The sequence below is a fragment of the Drosophila miranda genome, chromosome 3, assembly GCF_003369915.1.
Source record: "Drosophila miranda strain MSH22 chromosome 3, D.miranda_PacBio2.1, whole genome shotgun sequence".
NCBI classification, from domain to species: domain Eukaryota; kingdom Metazoa; phylum Arthropoda; class Insecta; order Diptera; family Drosophilidae; genus Drosophila; species Drosophila miranda.
In genome coordinates, this window is record NC_046676.1 from 12,057,233 (window position 1) to 12,075,786 (window position 18,554).

The window sequence follows — 18,554 nt, forward strand, 5'->3', positions numbered from 1 at the left end:
GATGTGGATCATCTAAAACAGGCTCAGCTCAAGGCACAGCCAAACCAGCGCATACTGAAACTAAAACAGGAACAGCTTTTCAATTCACCATTTTCCGAACCGGAGGAATTGGATTCTGCGGCCCTTTACATAAATGCCTCGACCCAAACTGATTTCAGGCCCCACACGCACAGCGTCGGCACTCAGGCAAAACTGGAGGGACAGCCGAGAGGTGCCTTCTGGCAGGAACCGGACTTCGACATGACCTTTTTGACGACGCCCCAAATGAATGTGATGTTTTCTTTGCAAGAGCTCTGCCGAACACTGCCAAGCCCCGCGCATGCCTGCATACTCTACCAAGCCCTTCAACCTGCTCTGGATAACAAGCGCGAGTTTCGTTCACACAAATGAAAAAACACACTATGTATATTGATTCTCTTTTCATTGTTTGTATAATTCGTAGTTCGTACATATAGAAACCAAAAATATATAACACTGTAGCACTTTATGTATTCCATATGCAGATTCTCATTACACATTTATCCTACTCATCCATCAGTTTACAATTAATAAATACACATAAACACACAAATATAACGAGGGGGAACGTTGTGAGTTGCTGCGGACACCGCAACTCTACAGTTATACCCGATACTAAGTCAGTATGGCTCTCCTCCGGCAGACGCCGCTAATATTAAACGACACGACAAAGAGAGAGACAGAAAATCAGTCTGAGCTTGTCATCGGGCGCTGCGTGGCCACTGCAAATTGATTTCTTGCTTTTGGCTACAAAAATGATCCGATCTGATCCAGATTGAGCCATCTGATAGATATGGTCATTATCTATGATTCTGCGTTTTTTGTTTTCTCGAATGTGCAATATTGTGGATGCAACAGATTTTCGTCCTTTGTGGGGGCGGAAGGGGGTGGGGCGAAATTCTGAGATATACGTTTTATAGTGAGATCTAACAGAAGTGCGGATACCAAATTTGGTTACTCTAGCCTTAATAGTCTCTGAGATTTGTGGATGCCCCAGATTTTCGTCCTTTGCGGGGGCGGAAGGGGGTGTGGCGAAATTTGGACACGAAACGGTCAAGGTCCGATATCACAGGAGTGTGGATACCAAATTTGGTTGCTCTGGCTCTTATAGGTTCTGAGATCCTTGAACTCATATTTTGCAATTGGCAAAACCGACCATGAAACCTGTGTGTTAGAGAGAGACAGAGCGAGAAAGAATGAAATTGTTTTCTTGATTCTGGCTATAATAATTATACGATCTGGTTCAGATTTTGCACTCTAGAAGATATAGTCATCTTCTACGATTCTGCGTTTTTAGTTTTCTCGTATCGTCGAAATTGTGGATGCCAAAGATTTTCGCCCTTTGTGGGGGCGGAAGTGGGCGGGGCAAAGTTTTGAATATTCTTGTAGGAGTGACATATCACAGAAGTCTGGATCCAAAACATCGTTGCTCTCGCTCTTATAGTCTTTGAGCACTAGGCGCTGAAGGGGACGGACAGACGGACAGACAGACAGGGCTCAATCGACTCGGCTATTGATGCTGATCAAGAATATATATACTTTATGGGGTCGGAAACGATTCCTTCTGGACGTTACACACATCCACTTTTACCACAAATCTAATATGCCCCAATACTCATTTTGAGTATCGGGTATAACAAGTTCTAATGCAAACAATTGTCTTTTGCTAGATTACATTCTATTTTGGGGAACCACAACTCTCGAGTTCCAGCTGCAAACTCTTTCAGTAATTAGCTAGTTAGTTAGCTTATTTAAGACTGGCCCTATATCTAAATTGTGTAAATAAGCTTGGCTGCCATCTGGCTATCAGATTGTATCATTTGCGCGCTGTAAACACGAACGGTGCCGCTTCATCCTCCTCCTGTTGCTCTAGCAGTGTCGTCCGGATCGTAGTCCGGTGCTCTTGGGCCTCCACGTCGTCATAGTCCACTGAGGAGGAGCGTAGCAGCTGGAACTGTGAGCTGGAATCGGACCTGGTGATGATCAGCGAGGCTGGCCGGAGTCCTTAAATACAACATTAAGTAGATTATTTTGGAAAAAACTTATACTTAATCGATTGATCGATCTTTACCTGCTGGCGGCTTTGCGGTTAGTCGCACTTTGCTTCCTGCTCCTTCGGAGATATATTCAACATTCGTTGCTGACTTGGCATTATTGTTGTTGTTGTTGTTGTTGTTGTTATGATTACTGCTCGATGTTTGTTGAATCGATACCCGCTTGTCGCCCTTGAGACTCCCCTGCTGCTTCAGTATAGAATTGCGACCCGAAGGCTGCGCCTGCTGCTGCTGCTGCTGCTGATGCGTGTACATGGCCGAGGCTGAGGTAAGCAATGCAGTCGGCCCACAACCAGTGGGTGTGTCATGCTCTAAAAGATCATACGGATAGGGTAAGGTACGGATGGTTTATCAGGGTAATAGGGAACCACTGCCACACGCTGTGGCAGCTGCAGAGCCACCCAATGGGTTCACCAGCACACCAACAAATAGTTCTTATTTTTAACATCGAACATCAAACTGAACAAAGAGGTTAAAAGGGCGATAAATAAACAAACACACAGTTACGGAGAGAATGGGTAAAGCTGAATAAAATGCAAGTGGTAGAGAGTTGTTCATAAGATTATCATTTATTTGATTGATACTTTCTTCTTGGGTGGGGAAGGGGTGTCTCTGTGGGGGGTAGGCTTAGTTAGGGTTAGTTGTTAGATGTTCATGTTTTATGTTGGACTGGAGTTCTTGCCATGTGTGGTGTGTGGTGTGTGGGTGGAGGGTTGGTTGTTCACAATTTTAAATGTCTTGTGGCCAATAATTAATCAAACTAAACTAATCGTCTTTCGAATATAACAATTGGAATGAATTAGTAATCGTCGCACAACTCAAATTTTAGTACTTTAGATAGATATAGATAGATAATACGATAATACTGTCCAGATCGAAGCCAAGCCAAAATAAAAGTAAATCAAACAAGGCATAAAAGAATGATCCAGATGATATATGGTTTGGTTTTTGGTTTGGTCTGCTTTGGTCACTTACAGGATTCATTGACAATTGGTCCAATTTTAAAATGGACGCAATGTGTTTTTTAGTCAAATCATGCTGCCGTAACTCGCACAACTTGGCCCGAATTGTTGCCTTACAAAGGCAGCAGTACGCTTCTGTAGGGTCAGGTCAGTTGGTACTTTGTGTAGTCACTCCTTAAATTCGTCAACATTTAACCACAAATCGCGGAAATTTTGCTTATAACACACTTTCGGCATTGTTTATGTGCAAACAGGTAGTGTGCCCGAAACTTATCAACGAAAAATTACCATACACAAAATTGCATTATATACCGAAATACGAACAACAAATATGAGTTTTGTCCGATTTCTCGATAAAAATGATAAAAATTAAAATAAGCTAAAATGGCAGCACTGGTTTACAGGTACGCGCATGAATGTGTTTATACTTTTTTGGACAACAAAACAACTTAGCCAATAGTTAGCATTAAGTGATAGCATTGTCAGAATACATTTTACTCGAATTACGCCAGAGTTTTTAAAATTAGTTTATTTATGCCTATATTTGTTAGCCACCTTGTCTAGTTCAGACTCCTTGTATATTCGTATACTTTTCATATTTTCCAGTATTTTTTAAAACGCGGTCTGTATAGAATTCCTGATCCGATTGCCATCAAAGTTTTCACAGTTTTTCACACTGCTTCCACGGGCATTATATGAAAAAACACTGTCAAACAATTTTCAAAACCTAAACATTTTCTCCTGTGTCATGTTACATAAAAATGTAGTTAATATGTAGTACTTCTGTAGATTGCGTGTAGTTGTCATGTACAAACATTAATTATTAGGAATTCTTTTAGCTTAAACCTTATTTTATAAGGAACGCAATAAAGATAATAACTTAAAATTAGCCAATCTTCTAATGATTCATTAATCGAATAAAATTATGTGGGCAGGGCTGAAGGTTCTATCTAGCTAATAATATTCAACGGAATATCAAAATCGAGGAATATGGTCTCCAATCCTTGACGGAGAACCATTAACCTATTGTAGACCAAGGTTGTATTTTAATATTCCACCGAAAATATTGAAAATTGAATTATTTTAGCGCAGTTAAGCTGAAAAATATCGGGGTGTTATTTTGTAGCTCAGAGGAATCATATCAGTAATATTTTCCGCCATTTACCTTGAGTCGTTGAACTGTTTAAAAAGAGGGGGCTTAAGAGGGCTAAGTTCGTTTTTTCATCGGTATATTTACGACTTTTAAAATGAGACGGTATATTTTGGTATATTTCTGAGGATTGGACGGTTTTCTTTGATGTGATTCAAAAGTTGAGATAAAAGCAGAAGATAATGCCAAACTCGGCGAGAACGAGACCACGCCGCTACGCCTACGGCGACTCGACGAGAACGACGAGACGCCGCTACGCACAGTTGGAATCCCTCATTCTCCGGACCCCACTGATTTCTCGACCGGTTGCAGTGGCCATGGATGGGAAAGCGACCACGACGATGTCGAGATCCTATCTTTTCCTCGTACTCCGCGAAGTGAACTGACAAAACCAAATAGTCCAACTAATGCCACCGAAGAGCCGGAGGAACCTCTTGTCAAGGCACAGCCTGAGGCTCCCGTTGTCATGGCTGAGCCTGAGGTTCCAGTTGTCAAGGCAGAACCGGCAGCTGCTGAAGTCGATTTTGCTACTGTTACAGCAATAATCGACGAACTATTCGATATAATTCAAAAATTGGAGTTAGACGAACATGGCTTGTCGGGCATTCCAAGTGGTTTCAGCAACAGGGATGAAATTAACAACATGGACTTGGAACCGCCCCAACCAGCTACGCCAGACTCAACGGACAACCTGGAAGAACTTGAAGCGTGCCGCGAAGCGACTCAGAAGGCGTTGGAAGAGTTGGATCAGTTCAAAGAGGAGCCAGATGAGCGTAAGAAGAAGAAGCGAAAGCACAAGAGGGGTGAATCTGAGGAAAGTGTTGCTGAAAAACGGACTCAAAGTAACAGTCCGGTCGATGATAATCAAAAGGAAAACAAGCGCACCTCACGGGACAATAAACGCACAAGCGAAGAGCATCAACGGGACAGGAGACGCCACCACGAACACAATCCAAGGGACGATAGACGCCATCACGAACACAATCCAAGAGACGATAGACGCCACCACGACGACAGTCATAGGTATAACAGACATCAACACGAGGATAAACCAAGGGACAAGCGTCCACGCGAGGATAATCACAGGCTCAAAAGAGGCGATCATGACGCTAACCCACGAGACAATAGACGCCACTATGAGGATAATGAAAGGGAAAGTAAACGACTACGCGAGGATCATCAAAGCGAAAAAAGACGCCATCAGGAGCATAAGCAAATGGCTATTAAACGTCTACGCGAAGATAATCAAACTGAAGTCGAAGGCAAGCGTGATCTTAGGGTGAGAGTAACATTAAATGTCCTGCCGCGCATCGCAACAATAAAACAAGCGCCGACGTCCGCAGTGGATTCAGATTCGGAGTTTGAGTGGATTTATGTTCGAGACGACGAGAGGCACATCAAAGTCGTAAATCGCGAGAAGTTGTGCCAGCAGGAGCAGAATGAGGCCGTTGCAGAGACGGCCAATCCAGAGCCATCACCACAAAAGCTGACAAAACGAGAAAAGGGCAACTTAGCCGAGAGTCGGGCCAAGCAAGTGCTCGAACTGTTCGAGCAGAAAAAATTGGACGATCAGGAAGAGGAGTTCCTTATGGTGGACACTATACACAAAGTGCCTAAGAGCGAGTCCTTCATGAGTAAAGAAGCCTTCGAGAATCCCTCGCCGATATGCAACAACTACAATGTGGTTTATGAGTTCAATTCGGCGCCGGGAACCAGGATTGATTTGGCTAAATGGGGGATGGAAGCGTTGCCCGATAGCACCAGGGATCTGCTCCGGATACTGGCCTACGATGTGGATCATCTAAAACAGGCTCAGCTCAAGGCACAGCCAAACCAGCGCATACTGAAACTAAAACAGGAACAGCTTTTCAATTCACCATTTTCCGAACCGGAGGAATTCGATTCTGCGGCCCTTTACATAAATGCCTCGACCCAAACTGACTTCAGGCCCCACACGCACAGCGTCGGCACTCAGGCAAAACTGGAGGGACAGCCGAGAGGTGCCTTCTGGCAGGAACCGGACTTCGACATGACCTTTTTGACGACGCCCCAAATGAATGTGATGTTTTCTTTGCAAGAGCTCTGCCGAACACTGCCAAGCCCCGCGCATGCCTGCATACTCTACCAAGCCCTTCAACCTGCTCTGGATAACAAGCGCGAGTTTCGTTCACACAAATGAAAAAACACACTATGTATATTGATTCTCTTTTCATTGTTTGTATAATTCGTAGTTCGTACATATAGAAACCAAAAATATATAACACTGTAGCACTTTATGTATTCCATATGCAGATTCTCATTACACATTTATCCTACTCATCCATCAGTTTACAATTAATAAATACACATAAACACACAAATATAACGAGGGGGAACGTTGTGAGTTGCTGCGGACACCGCAACTCTACAGTTATACCCGATACTAAGTCAGTATGGCTCTCCTCCGGCAGACGCCGCTAATATTAAACGACACGACAAAGAGAGAGACAGAAAATCAGTCTGAGCTTGTCATCGGGCGCTGCGTGGCCACTGCAAATTGATTTCTTGCTTTTGGCTACAAAAATGATCCGATCTGATCCAGATTGAGCCATCTGATAGATATGGTCATTATCTATGATTCTGCGTTTTTTGTTTTCTCGAATGTGCAATATTGTGGATGCAACAGATTTTCGTCCTTTGTGGGGGCGGAAGGGGGTGGGGCGAAATTCTGAGATATACGTTTTATAGTGAGATCTAACAGAAGTGCGGATACCAAATTTGGTTACTCTAGCCTTAATAGTCTCTGAGATTTGTGGATGCCCCAGATTTTCGTCCTTTGCGGGGGCGGAAGGGGGTGTGGCGAAATTTGGACACGAAACGGTCAAGGTCCGATATCACAGGAGTGTGGATACCAAATTTGGTTGCTCTGGCTCTTATAGGTTCTGAGATCCTTGAACTCATATTTTGCAATTGGCAAAACCGACCATGAAACCTGTGTGTTAGAGAGAGACAGAGCGAGAAAGAATGAAATTGTTTTCTTGATTCTGGCTATAATAATTATACGATCTGGTTCAGATTTTGCACTCTAGAAGATATAGTCATCTTCTACGATTCTGCGTTTTTAGTTTTCTCGTATCGTCGAAATTGTGGATGCCAAAGATTTTCGCCCTTTGTGGGGGCGGAAGTGGGCGGGGCAAAGTTTTGAATATTCTTGTAGGAGTGACATATCACAGAAGTCTGGATCCAAAACATCGTTGCTCTCGCTCTTATAGTCTTTGAGCACTAGGCGCTGAAGGGGACGGACAGACGGACAGACAGACAGGGCTCAATCGACTCGGCTATTGATGCTGATCAAGAATATATATACTTTATGGGGTCGGAAACGATTCCTTCTGGACGTTACACACATCCACTTTTACCACAAATCTAATATGCCCCAATACTCATTTTGAGTATCGGGTATAACAAGTTCTAATGCAAACAATTGTCTTTTGCTAGATTACATTCTATTTTGGGGAACCACAACTCTCGAGTTCCAGCTGCAAACTCTTTCAGTAATTAGCTAGTTAGTTAGCTTATTTAAGACTGGCCCTATATCTAAATTGTGTAAATAAGCTTGGCTGCCATCTGGCTATCAGATTGTATCATTTGCGCGCTGTAAACACGAACGGTGCCGCTTCATCCTCCTCCTGTTGCTCTAGCAGTGTCGTCCGGATCGTAGTCCGGTGCTCTTGGGCCTCCACGTCGTCATAGTCCACTGAGGAGGAGCGTAGCAGCTGGAACTGTGAGCTGGAATCGGACCTGGTGATGATCAGCGAGGCTGGCCGGAGTCCTTAAATACAACATTAAGTAGATTATTTTGGAAAAAACTTATACTTAATCGATTGATCGATCTTTACCTGCTGGCGGCTTTGCGGTTAGTCGCACTTTGCTTCCTGCTCCTTCGGAGATATATTCAACATTCGTTGCTGACTTGGCCTTATTGTTGTTGTTGTTGTTGTTGTTGTTATGATTACTGCTCGATGTTTGTTGAATCGATACCCGCTTGTCGCCCTTGAGACTCCCCTGCTGCTTCAGTATAGAATTGCGACCCGAAGGCTGCGCCTGCTGCTGCTGCTGCTGCTGATGCGTGTACATGGCCGAGGCTGAGGTAAGCAATGCAGTCGGCCCACAACCAGTGGGTGTGTCATGCTCTAAAAGATCATACGGATAGGGTAAGGTACGGATGGTTTATCAGGGTAATAGGGAACCACTGCCACACGCTGTGGCAGCTGCAGAGCCACCCAATGGGTTCACCAGCACACCAACAAATAGTTCTTATTTTTAACATCGAACATCAAACTGAACAAAGAGGTTAAAAGGGCGATAAATAAACAAACACACAGTTACGGAGAGAATGGGTAAAGCTGAATAAAATGCAAGTGGTAGAGAGTTGTTCATAAGATTATCATTTATTTGATTGATACTTTCTTCTTGGGTGGGGAAGGGGTGTCTCTGTGGGGGGTAGGCTTAGTTAGGGTTAGTTGTTAGATGTTCATGTTTTATGTTAGACTGGAGTTCTTGCCATGTGTGGTGTGTGGTGTGTGGGTGGAGGGTTGGTTGTTCACAATTTTAAATGTCTTGTGGCCAATAATTAATCAAACTAAACTAATCGTCTTTCGAATATAACAATTGGAATGAATTAGTAATCGTCGCACAACTCAAATTTTAGTACTTTAGATAGATATAGATAGATAATACGATAATACTGTCCAGATCGAAGCCAAGCCAAAATAAAAGTAAATCAAACAAGGCATAAAAGAATGATCCAGATGATATATGGTTTGGTTTTTGGTTTGGTCTGCTTTGGTCACTTACAGGATTCATTGACAATTGGTCCAATTTTAAAATGGACGCAATGTGTTTTTTAGTCAAATCATGCTGCCGTAACTCGCACAACTTGGCCCGAATTGTTGCCTTACAAAGGCAGCAGTACGCTTCTGTAGGGTCAGGTCAGTTGGTACTTTGTGTAGTCACTCCTTAAATTCGTCAACATTTAACCACAAATCGCGGAAATTTTGCTTATAACACACTTTCGGCATTGTTTATGTGCAAACAGGTAGTGTGCCCGAAACTTATCAACGAAAAATTACCATACACAAAATTGCATTATATACCGAAATACGAACAACAAATATGAGTTTTGTCCGATTTCTCGATAAAAATGATAAAAATTAAAATAAGCTAAAATGGCAGCACTGGTTTACAGGTACGCGCATGAATGTGTTTATACTTTTTTGGACAACAAAACAACTTAGCCAATAGTTAGCATTAAGTGATAGCATTGTCAGAATACATTTTACTCGAATTACGCCAGAGTTTTTAAAATTAGTTTATTTATGCCTATATTTGTTAGCCACCTTGTCTAGTTCAGACTCCTTGTATATTCGTATACTTTTCATATTTTCCAGTATTTTTTAAAACGCGGTCTGTATAGAATTCCTGATCCGATTGCCATCAAAGTTTTCACAGTTTTTCACACTGCTTCCACGGGCATTATATGAAAAAACACTGTCAAACAATTTTCAAAACCTAAACATTTTCTCCTGTGTCATGTTACATAAAAATGTAGTTAATATGTAGTACTTCTGTAGATTGCGTGTAGTTGTCATGTACAAACATTAATTATTAGGAATTCTTTTAGCTTAAACCTTATTTTATAAGGAACGCAATAAAGATAATAACTTAAAATTAGCCAATCTTGTAATGATTCATTAATCGAATAAAATTATGTGGGCAGGGCTGAAGGTTCTATCTAGCTAATAATATTCAACGGAATATCAAAATCGAGGAATATGGTCTCCAATCCTTGACGGAGAACCATTAACCTATTGTAGACCAAGGTTGTATTTTAATATTCCACCGAAAATATTGAAAATTGAATTATTTTAGCGCAGTTCAGCTGAAAAATATCGGGGTGTTATTTTGTAGCTCAGAGGAATCATATCAGTAATATTTTCCGCCATTTACCTTGAGTCGTTGAACTGTTTAAAAAGAGGGGGCTTAAGAGGGCTAAGTTCGTTTTTTCATCGGTATATTTACGACTTTTAAAATGAGACGGTATATTTTGGTATATTTCTGAGGATTGGACGGTTTTCTTTGATGTGATTCAAAAGTTGAGATAAAAGCAGAAGATAATGCCAAACTCGGCGAGAACGAGACCACGCCGCTACGCCTACGGCGACTCGACGAGAACGACGAGACGCCGCTACGCACAGTTGGAATCCCTCATTCTCCGGACCCCACTGATTTCTCGACCGGTTGCAGTGGCCATGGATGGGAAAGCGACCACGACGATGTCGAGATCCTATCTTTTCCTCGTACTCCGCGAAGTGAACTGACAAAACCAAATAGTCCAACTAATGCCACCGAAGAGCCGGAGGAACCTCTTGTCAAGGCACAGCCTGAGGCTCCCGTTGTCATGGCTGAGCCTGAGGTTCCAGTTGTCAAGGCAGAACCGGCAGCTGCTGAAGTCGATTTTGCTACTGTTACAGCAATAATCGACGAACTATTCGATATAATTCAAAAATTGGAGTTAGACGAACATGGCTTGTCGGGCATTCCAAGTGGTTTCAGCAACAGGGATGAAATTAACAACATGGACTTGGAACCGCCCCAACCAGCTACGCCAGACTCAACGGACAACCTGGAAGAACTTGAAGCGTGCCGCGAAGCGACTCAGAAGGCGTTGGAAGAGTTGGATCAGTTCAAAGAGGAGCCAGATGAGCGTAAGAAGAAGAAGCGAAAGCACAAGAGGGGTGAATCTGAGGAAAGTGTTGCTGAAAAACGGACTCAAAGTAACAGTCCGGTCGATGATAATCAAAAGGAAAACAAGCGCACCTCACGGGACAATAAACGCACAAGCGAAGAGCATCAACGGGACAGGAGACGCCACCACGAACACAATCCAAGGGACGATAGACGCCATCACGAACACAATCCAAGAGACGATAGACGCCACCACGACGACAGTCATAGGTATAACAGACATCAACACGAGGATAAACCAAGGGACAAGCGTCCACGCGAGGATAATCACAGGCTCAAAAGAGGCGATCATGACGGTAACCCACGAGACAATAGACGCCACTATGAGGATAATGAAAGGGAAAGTAAACGACTACGCGAGGATCATCAAAGCGAAAAAAGACGCCATCAGGAGCATAAGCAAATGGCTATTAAACGTCTACGCGAAGATAATCAAACTGAAGTCGAAGGCAAGCGTGATCTTAGGGTGAGAGTAACATTAAATGTCCTGCCGCGCATCGCAACAATAAAACAAGCGCCGACGTCCGCAGTGGATTCAGATTCGGAGTTTGAGTGGATTTATGTTCGAGACGACGAGAGGCACATCAAAGTCGTAAATCGCGAGAAGTTGTGCCAGCAGGAGCAGAATGAGGCCGTTGCAGAGACGGCCAATCCAGAGCCATCACCACAAAAGCTGACAAAACGAGAAAAGGGCAACTTAGCCGAGAGTCGGGCCAAGCAAGTGCTCGAACTGTTCGAGCAGAAAAAATTGGACGATCAGGAAGAGGAGTTCCTTATGGTGGACACTATACACAAAGTGCCTAAGAGCGAGTCCTTCATGAGTAAAGAAGCCTTCGAGAATCCCTCGCCGATATGCAACAACTACAATGTGGTTTATGAGTTCAATTCGGCGCCGGGAACCAGGATTGATTTGGCTAAATGGGGGATGGAAGCGTTGCCCGATAGCACCAGGGATCTGCTCCGGATACTGGCCTACGATGTGGATCATCTAAAACAGGCTCAGCTCAAGGCACAGCCAAACCAGCGCATACTGAAACTAAAACAGGAACAGCTTTTCAATTCACCATTTTCCGAACCGGAGGAATTCGATTCTGCGGCCCTTTACATAAATGCCTCGACCCAAACTGACTTCAGGCCCCACACGCACAGCGTCGGCACTCAGGCAAAACTGGAGGGACAGCCGAGAGGTGCCTTCTGGCAGGAACCGGACTTCGACATGACCTTTTTGACGACGCCCCAAATGAATGTGATGTTTTCTTTGCAAGAGCTCTGCCGAACACTGCCAAGCCCCGCGCATGCCTGCATACTCTACCAAGCCCTTCAACCTGCTCTGGATAACAAGCGCGAGTTTCGTTCACACAAATGAAAAAACACACTATGTATATTGATTCTCTTTTCATTGTTTGTATAATTCGTAGTTCGTACATATAGAAACCAAAAATATATAACACTGTAGCACTTTATGTATTCCATATGCAGATTCTCATTACACATTTATCCTACTCATCCATCAGTTTACAATTAATAAATACACATAAACACACAAATATAACGAGGGGGAACGTTGTGAGTTGCTGCGGACACCGCAACTCTACAGTTATACCCGATACTAAGTCAGTATGGCTCTCCTCCGGCAGACGCCGCTAATATTAAACGACACGACAAAGAGAGAGACAGAAAATCAGTCTGAGCTTGTCATCGGGCGCTGCGTGGCCACTGCAAATTGATTTCTTGCTTTTGGCTACAAAAATGATCCGATCTGATCCAGATTGAGCCATCTGATAGATATGGTCATTATCTATGATTCTGCGTTTTTTGTTTTCTCGAATGTGCAATATTGTGGATGCAACAGATTTTCGTCCTTTGTGGGGGCGGAAGGGGGTGGGGCGAAATTCTGAGATATACGTTTTATAGTGAGATCTAACAGAAGTGCGGATACCAAATTTGGTTACTCTAGCCTTAATAGTCTCTGAGATTTGTGGATGCCCCAGATTTTCGTCCTTTGCGGGGCGGAAGGGGGTGTGGCGAAATTTGGACACGAAACGGTCAAGGTCCGATATCACAGGAGTGTGGATACCAAATTTGGTTGCTCTGGCTCTTATAGGTTCTGAGATCCTTGAACTCATATTTTGCAATTGGCAAAACCGACCATGAAACCTGTGTGTTAGAGAGAGACAGAGCGAGAAAGAATGAAATTGTTTTCTTGATTCTGGCTATAATAATTATACGATCTGGTTCAGATTTTGCACTCTAGAAGATATAGTCATCTTCTACGATTCTGCGTTTTTAGTTTTCTCGTATCGTCGAAATTGTGGATGCCAAAGATTTTCGCCCTTTGTGGGGGCGGAAGTGGGCGGGGCAAAGTTTTGAATATTCTTGTAGGAGTGACATATCACAGAAGTCTGGATCCAAAACATCGTTGCTCTCGCTCTTATAGTCTTTGAGCACTAGGCGCTGAAGGGGACGGACAGACGGACAGACAGACAGGGCTCAATCGACTCGGCTATTGATGCTGATCAAGAATATATATACTTTATGGGGTCGGAAACGATTCCTTCTGGACGTTACACACATCCACTTTTACCACAAATCTAATATGCCCCAATACTCATTTTGAGTATCGGGTATAACAAGTTCTAATGCAAACAATTGTCTTTTGCTAGATTACATTCTATTTTGGGGAACCACAACTCTCGAGTTCCAGCTGCAAACTCTTTCAGTAATTAGCTAGTTAGTTAGCTTATTTAAGACTCGCCCTATATCTAAATTGTGTAAATAAGCTTGGCTGCCATCTGGCTATCAGATTGTATCATTTGCGCGCTGTAAACACGAACGGTGCCGCTTCATCCTCCTCCTGTTGCTCTAGCAGTGTCGTCCGGATCGTAGTCCGGTGCTCTTGGGCCTCCACGTCGTCATAGTCCACTGAGGAGGAGCGTAGCAGCTGGAACTGTGAGCTGGAATCGGACCTGGTGATGATCAGCGAGGCTGGCCGGAGTCCTTAAATACAACATTAAGTAGATTATTTTGGAAAAAACTTATACTTAATCGATTGATCGATCTTTACCTGCTGGCGGCTTTGCGGTTAGTCGCACTTTGCTTCCTGCTCCTTCGGAGATATATTCAACATTCGTTGCTGACTTGGCATTATTGTTGTTGTTGTTGTTGTTGTTGTTGTTATGATTACTGCTCGATGTTTGTTGAATCGATACCCGCTTGTCGCCCTTGAGACTCCCCTGCTGCTTCAGTATAGAATTGCGACCCGAAGGCTGCGCCTGCTGCTGCTGCTGCTGCTGATGCGTGTACATGGCCGAGGCTGAGGTAAGCAATGCAGTCGGCCCACAACCAGTGGGTGTGTCATGCTCTAAAAGATCATACGGATAGGGTAAGGTACGGATGGTTTATCAGGGTAATAGGGAACCACTGCCACACGCTGTGGCAGCTGCAGAGCCACCCAATGGGTTCACCAGCACACCAACAAATAGTTCTTATTTTTAACATCGAACATCAAACTGAACAAAGAGGTTAAAAGGGCGATAAATAAACAAACACACAGTTACGGAGAGAATGGGTAAAGCTGAATAAAATGCAAGTGGTAGAGAGTTGTTCATAAGATTATCATTTATTTGATTGATACTTTCTTCTTGGGTGGGGAAGGGGTGTCTCTGTGGGGGGTAGGCTTAGTTAGGGTTAGTTGTTAGATGTTCATGTTTTATGTTAGACTGGAGTTCTTGCCATGTGTGGTGTGTGGTGTGTGGGTGGAGGGTTGGTTGTTCACAATTTTAAATGTCTTGTGGCCAATAATTAATCAAACTAAACTAATCGTCTTTCGAATATAACAATTGGAATGAATTAGTAATCGTCGCACAACTCAAATTTTAGTACTTTAGATAGATATAGATAGATAATACGATAATACTGTCCAGATCGAAGCCAAGCCAAAATAAAAGTAAATCAAACAAGGCATAAAAGAATGATCCAGATGATATATGGTTTGGTTTTTGGTTTGGTCTGCTTTGGTCACTTACAGGATTCATTGACAATTGGTCCAATTTTAAAATGGACGCAATGTGTTTTTTAATCAAATCATGCTGCCGTAACTCGCACAACTTGGCCCGAATTGTTGCCTTACAAAGGCAGCAGTACGCTTCTGTGGGGTCAGGTCAGTTGGTACTTTGTGTAGTCACTCCTTAAATTCGTCAACATTTAACCACAAATCGCGGAAATTTTGCTTATAACACACTTTCGGCATTGTTTATGTGCAAACAGGTAGTGTGCCCGAAACTTATCAACGAAAAATTATATACCGAAATACGAACAACAAATATGAGTTTTGTCCGATTTCTCGATAAAAATGATAAAAATTAAAATAAGCTAAAATGGCAGCACTGGTTTACAGGTACGCGCATGAATGTGTTTATACTTTTTTGGACAACAAAACAACTTATCCAATAGTTAGCATTAAGTGATAGCATTGTCAGAATACATTTTACTCGAATTACGCCAGAGTTTTTAAAATTAGTTTATTTATGCCTATATTTGTTAGCCACCTTGTCTAGTTCAGACTCCTTGTATATTCGTATACTTTTCATATTTTTTTCCAGTATTTTTTAAAACGCGGTCTGTATAGAATTCCTGATCCGTGTGCCATCAAAGTTTTCACAGTTTTTCACACTGCTTCCACGGGCATTATATGAAAAAACACTGTCAAACAATTTTCAAAACCTAAACATTTTCTCCTGTGTCATGTTACATAAAAATGTAGTTAATATGTAGTACTTCTGTAGATTGCGTGTAGTTGTCATGTACAAAAATTAATTATTAGGAATTCTTTTAGCTTAAACCTTATTTTATAAGGAACGCAATAAAGATAATAACTTAAAATTAGCCAATCTTGTAATGATTCATTAATCGAATAAAATTATGTGGGCAGGGCTGAAGGTTCTATCTAGCTAATAATATTCAACGGAATATCAAAATCGAGGAATATGGTCTTCAATCCTTGACGGAGAACCATTAACCTATTGTAGACCAAGGTTTTTTTTTAATATTCCACCGAAAATATTGAAAATTGAATTATTTTAGCGCAGTTCAGCTGAAAAATATCGGGGTGTTATTTTGTAGCTCAGAGGAATCATATCAGTAATATTTTCCGCCATTTACCTTGAGTCGTTGAACTGTTTAAAAAGAGGGGACTTAAGAGGGCTAAGTTCGTTTTTTCATCGGTATATTTACGACTTTTAAAATGAGACGGTATATTTTGGTATATTTCTGAGGATTGGACGGTTTTCTGTGATGTGATTCAAAATTTTGTAGAAATATGAACGAAACTGAGGTAAAAGTTGAAATAAAAGCAGAAGATAATGCCAAACTCGGCGAGAACGAGACCACGCCGCTACGGCTACGGCGACTCGACGAGAACGACGAGACGCCGCTACGCACAGTTGGAATCCCTCATTCTCCGGGCCCCACTGATTTCTCGACCGGTTGCAGTGGCCATGGATGGGAAAGCGACCACGACGATGTCGAGATCCTATCTTTTCCTCGTACTCCGCGAAGTGAACTGACAAAACCAAATAGTCCAACTAATGCCACCGAAGAGCCGGAGGAACCTCTTGTCAAGGCACAGCCTGAGGCTCCCGTTGTCATGGCTGAGCCTGAGGTTCCAGTTGTCAAGGCAGAACCGGCAGCTGCTGAAGTCGATTTTGCTACTGTTACAGCAATAATCGACGAACTATTCGATATAATTCAAAAATTGGAGTTAGACGAACATGGCTTGTCGGGCATTCCAAGTGGTTTCAGCAACAGGGATGAAATTAACAACATGGACTTGGAACCGCCCCAACCAGCTACGCCAGACTCAACGGACAACCTGGAAGAACTTGAAGCGTGCCGCGAAGCGACTCAGAAGGCGTTGGAAGAGTTGGATCAGTTCAAAGAGGAGCCAGATGAGCGTAAGAAGAAGAAGCGAAAGCACAAGAGGGGTGAATCTGAGGAAAGTGTTGCTGAAAAACGGACTCAAAGTAACAGTCCGGTCGATGATAATCAAAAGGAAAACAAGCGCACCTCACGGGACAATAAACGCACAAGCGAAGAGCATCAACGGGACAGGAGACGCCACCACGAACACAATCCAAGGGACGATAGACGCCATCACGAACACAATCCAAGAGACGATAGACGCCACCACGACGACAGTCATAGGTATAACAGACATCAACACGAGGATAAACCAAGGGACAAGCGTCCACGCGAGGATAATCACAGGCTCAAAAGAGGCGATCATGACGGTAACCCACGAGACAATAGACGCCACTATGAGGATAATGAAAGGGAAAGTAAACGACTACGCGAGGATCATCAAAGCGAAAAAAGACGCCATCAGGAGCATAAGCAAATGGCTATTAAACGTCTACGCGAAGATAATCAAACTGAAGTCGAAGGCAAGCGTGATCTTAGGGTGAGAGTAACATTAAATGTCCTGCCGCGCATCGCCACAATAAAACAAGCGCCGACGTCCGCAGTGGATTCAGATTCGGAGTTTGAGTGGATTTATGTTCGAGACGACGAGAGGCACATCAAAGTCGTAAATCGCGAGAAGTTGTGCCAGCAGGAGCAGAATGAGGCCGTTGCAGAGACGGCCAATCCAGAGCCATCACCACAAAAGCTGACAAAACGAGAAAATGGCAACTTAGCCGAGAGTCGGGCCAAGCAAGTGCTCGAACTGTTCGAGCGGAAAAAATTGGACGATCAGGAAGAGGAGTTCCTTATGGTGGACACTATACACAAAGTGCCTAAGAGCGAGTCCTTCATGAGTAAAGAAGCCTTCGAGAATCCCTCGCCGATATGCAACAACTACAATGTGGTTTATGAGTTCAATTCGGCGCCGGGAACCAGGATTGATTTGGCTAAATGGGGGCTGGAAGCGTTGCCCGATAGCACCAGGAATCTGCTCCGGATACTGGCCTACGATGTGGATCATCTAAAACAGGCTCAGCTCAAGGCACAGCCAAACCAGCGCATACTGAAACTAAAACAGGAACAGCTTTTCAATTCACCATTTTCCGAACCGGAGGAATTCGATTCTGCGGCCCTTTACATAAATGCCTCGACCCAAACTGACTTCAGGCCCCACACGCACAGCGTCGGCACTCAGGCAAAACTGGAGGGACAGCCGAGAGGTGCCTTCTGGCAGGAACCGGACTTCGACATGACCTTTTTGACGACGCCCCAAATGAATGTGATGTTTTCTTTGCAAGAGCTCTGCCGAACACTGCCAAGCCCCGCGCATGCCTGCATACTCTACCAAGCCCTTCAACCTGCTCTGGATAACAAGCGCGAGTTTCGTTCACACAAATGAAAAAACACACTATGTATATTGATTCTCTTTTCATTGTTTGTATAATTCGTAGTTCGTACATATAGAAACCAAAAATATATAACACTGTAGCACTTTATGTATTCCATATGCAGATTCTCATTACACATTTATCCTACTCATCCATCAGTTTACAATTAATAAATACACATAAACACACAAATATAACGAGGGGGAACGTTGTGAGTTGCTGCGGAGACCGCAACTCT

The 18,554-nt window shown here is 43.3% G+C and overlaps 5 protein-coding genes across 6 annotated transcripts in view; 2 read left to right on the forward strand and 3 right to left on the reverse strand.

Moving 5' to 3' along the window:
- LOC117188435 (protein panoramix-like) overlaps nt 1–6,460 on the forward strand; it is a 20,883-nt gene extending 14,423 nt beyond the window's left edge. Inside the window, exon 2 of one of the 2 annotated variants that reach the window (XM_033392318.1) lies at nt 4,747–6,460. In XM_033392318.1, coding sequence (XP_033248209.1) covers nt 4,747–6,363 — 1,617 coding nt within the window. In that variant the 3' untranslated portion in view covers nt 6,364–6,460. Of the gene's footprint in view, nt 1–4,350 lie in introns of both variants that reach the window. The other variant, XM_033392317.1, reaches the window with a different exon arrangement.
- Nucleotides 1–18,424, forward strand: part of LOC117188436 (protein panoramix-like) — a 20,341-nt gene extending 1,917 nt beyond the window's left edge. Inside the window, exon 2 of the mRNA XM_033392319.1 lies at nt 16,541–18,424. Coding sequence (XP_033248210.1) covers nt 16,541–18,327 — 1,787 coding nt within the window. The 3' untranslated portion in view covers nt 18,328–18,424. The remainder of the gene's footprint in view (nt 1–16,540) is intronic.
- LOC117188442 (myb-like protein AA) lies at nt 1,675–3,328 on the reverse strand. The gene is made up of 3 exons (XM_033392326.1): nt 3,048–3,328; nt 2,090–2,383; nt 1,675–2,022 (listed from the first exon to the last, which is right to left on the reverse strand). Exons 2-3 carry the CDS (start codon nt 2,325–2,327, stop codon nt 1,835–1,837), a joined length of 426 nt encoding a protein of 141 aa, XP_033248217.1. The 5' UTR covers nt 2,328–2,383; nt 3,048–3,328; the 3' UTR covers nt 1,675–1,834.
- LOC117188443 (myb-like protein AA) lies at nt 7,648–9,306 on the reverse strand. Its single transcript, XM_033392327.1, has 3 exons — nt 9,021–9,306; nt 8,063–8,356; nt 7,648–7,995 (listed from the first exon to the last, which is right to left on the reverse strand). Exons 2-3 carry the CDS (start codon nt 8,298–8,300, stop codon nt 7,808–7,810), a joined length of 426 nt encoding a protein of 141 aa, XP_033248218.1. The 5' UTR covers nt 8,301–8,356; nt 9,021–9,306; the 3' UTR covers nt 7,648–7,807.
- Nucleotides 13,620–15,262, reverse strand: LOC117188441 (dual specificity mitogen-activated protein kinase kinase 1-like). The gene is made up of 3 exons (XM_033392325.1): nt 14,996–15,262; nt 14,035–14,331; nt 13,620–13,967 (listed from the first exon to the last, which is right to left on the reverse strand). The coding sequence occupies exons 2-3, from the start codon at nt 14,273–14,275 to the stop codon at nt 13,780–13,782; spliced, it is 429 nt and encodes a 142-aa protein (XP_033248216.1). The 5' UTR covers nt 14,276–14,331; nt 14,996–15,262; the 3' UTR covers nt 13,620–13,779.
- Nucleotides 18,425–18,554: the final 130 nt, after the last annotated feature.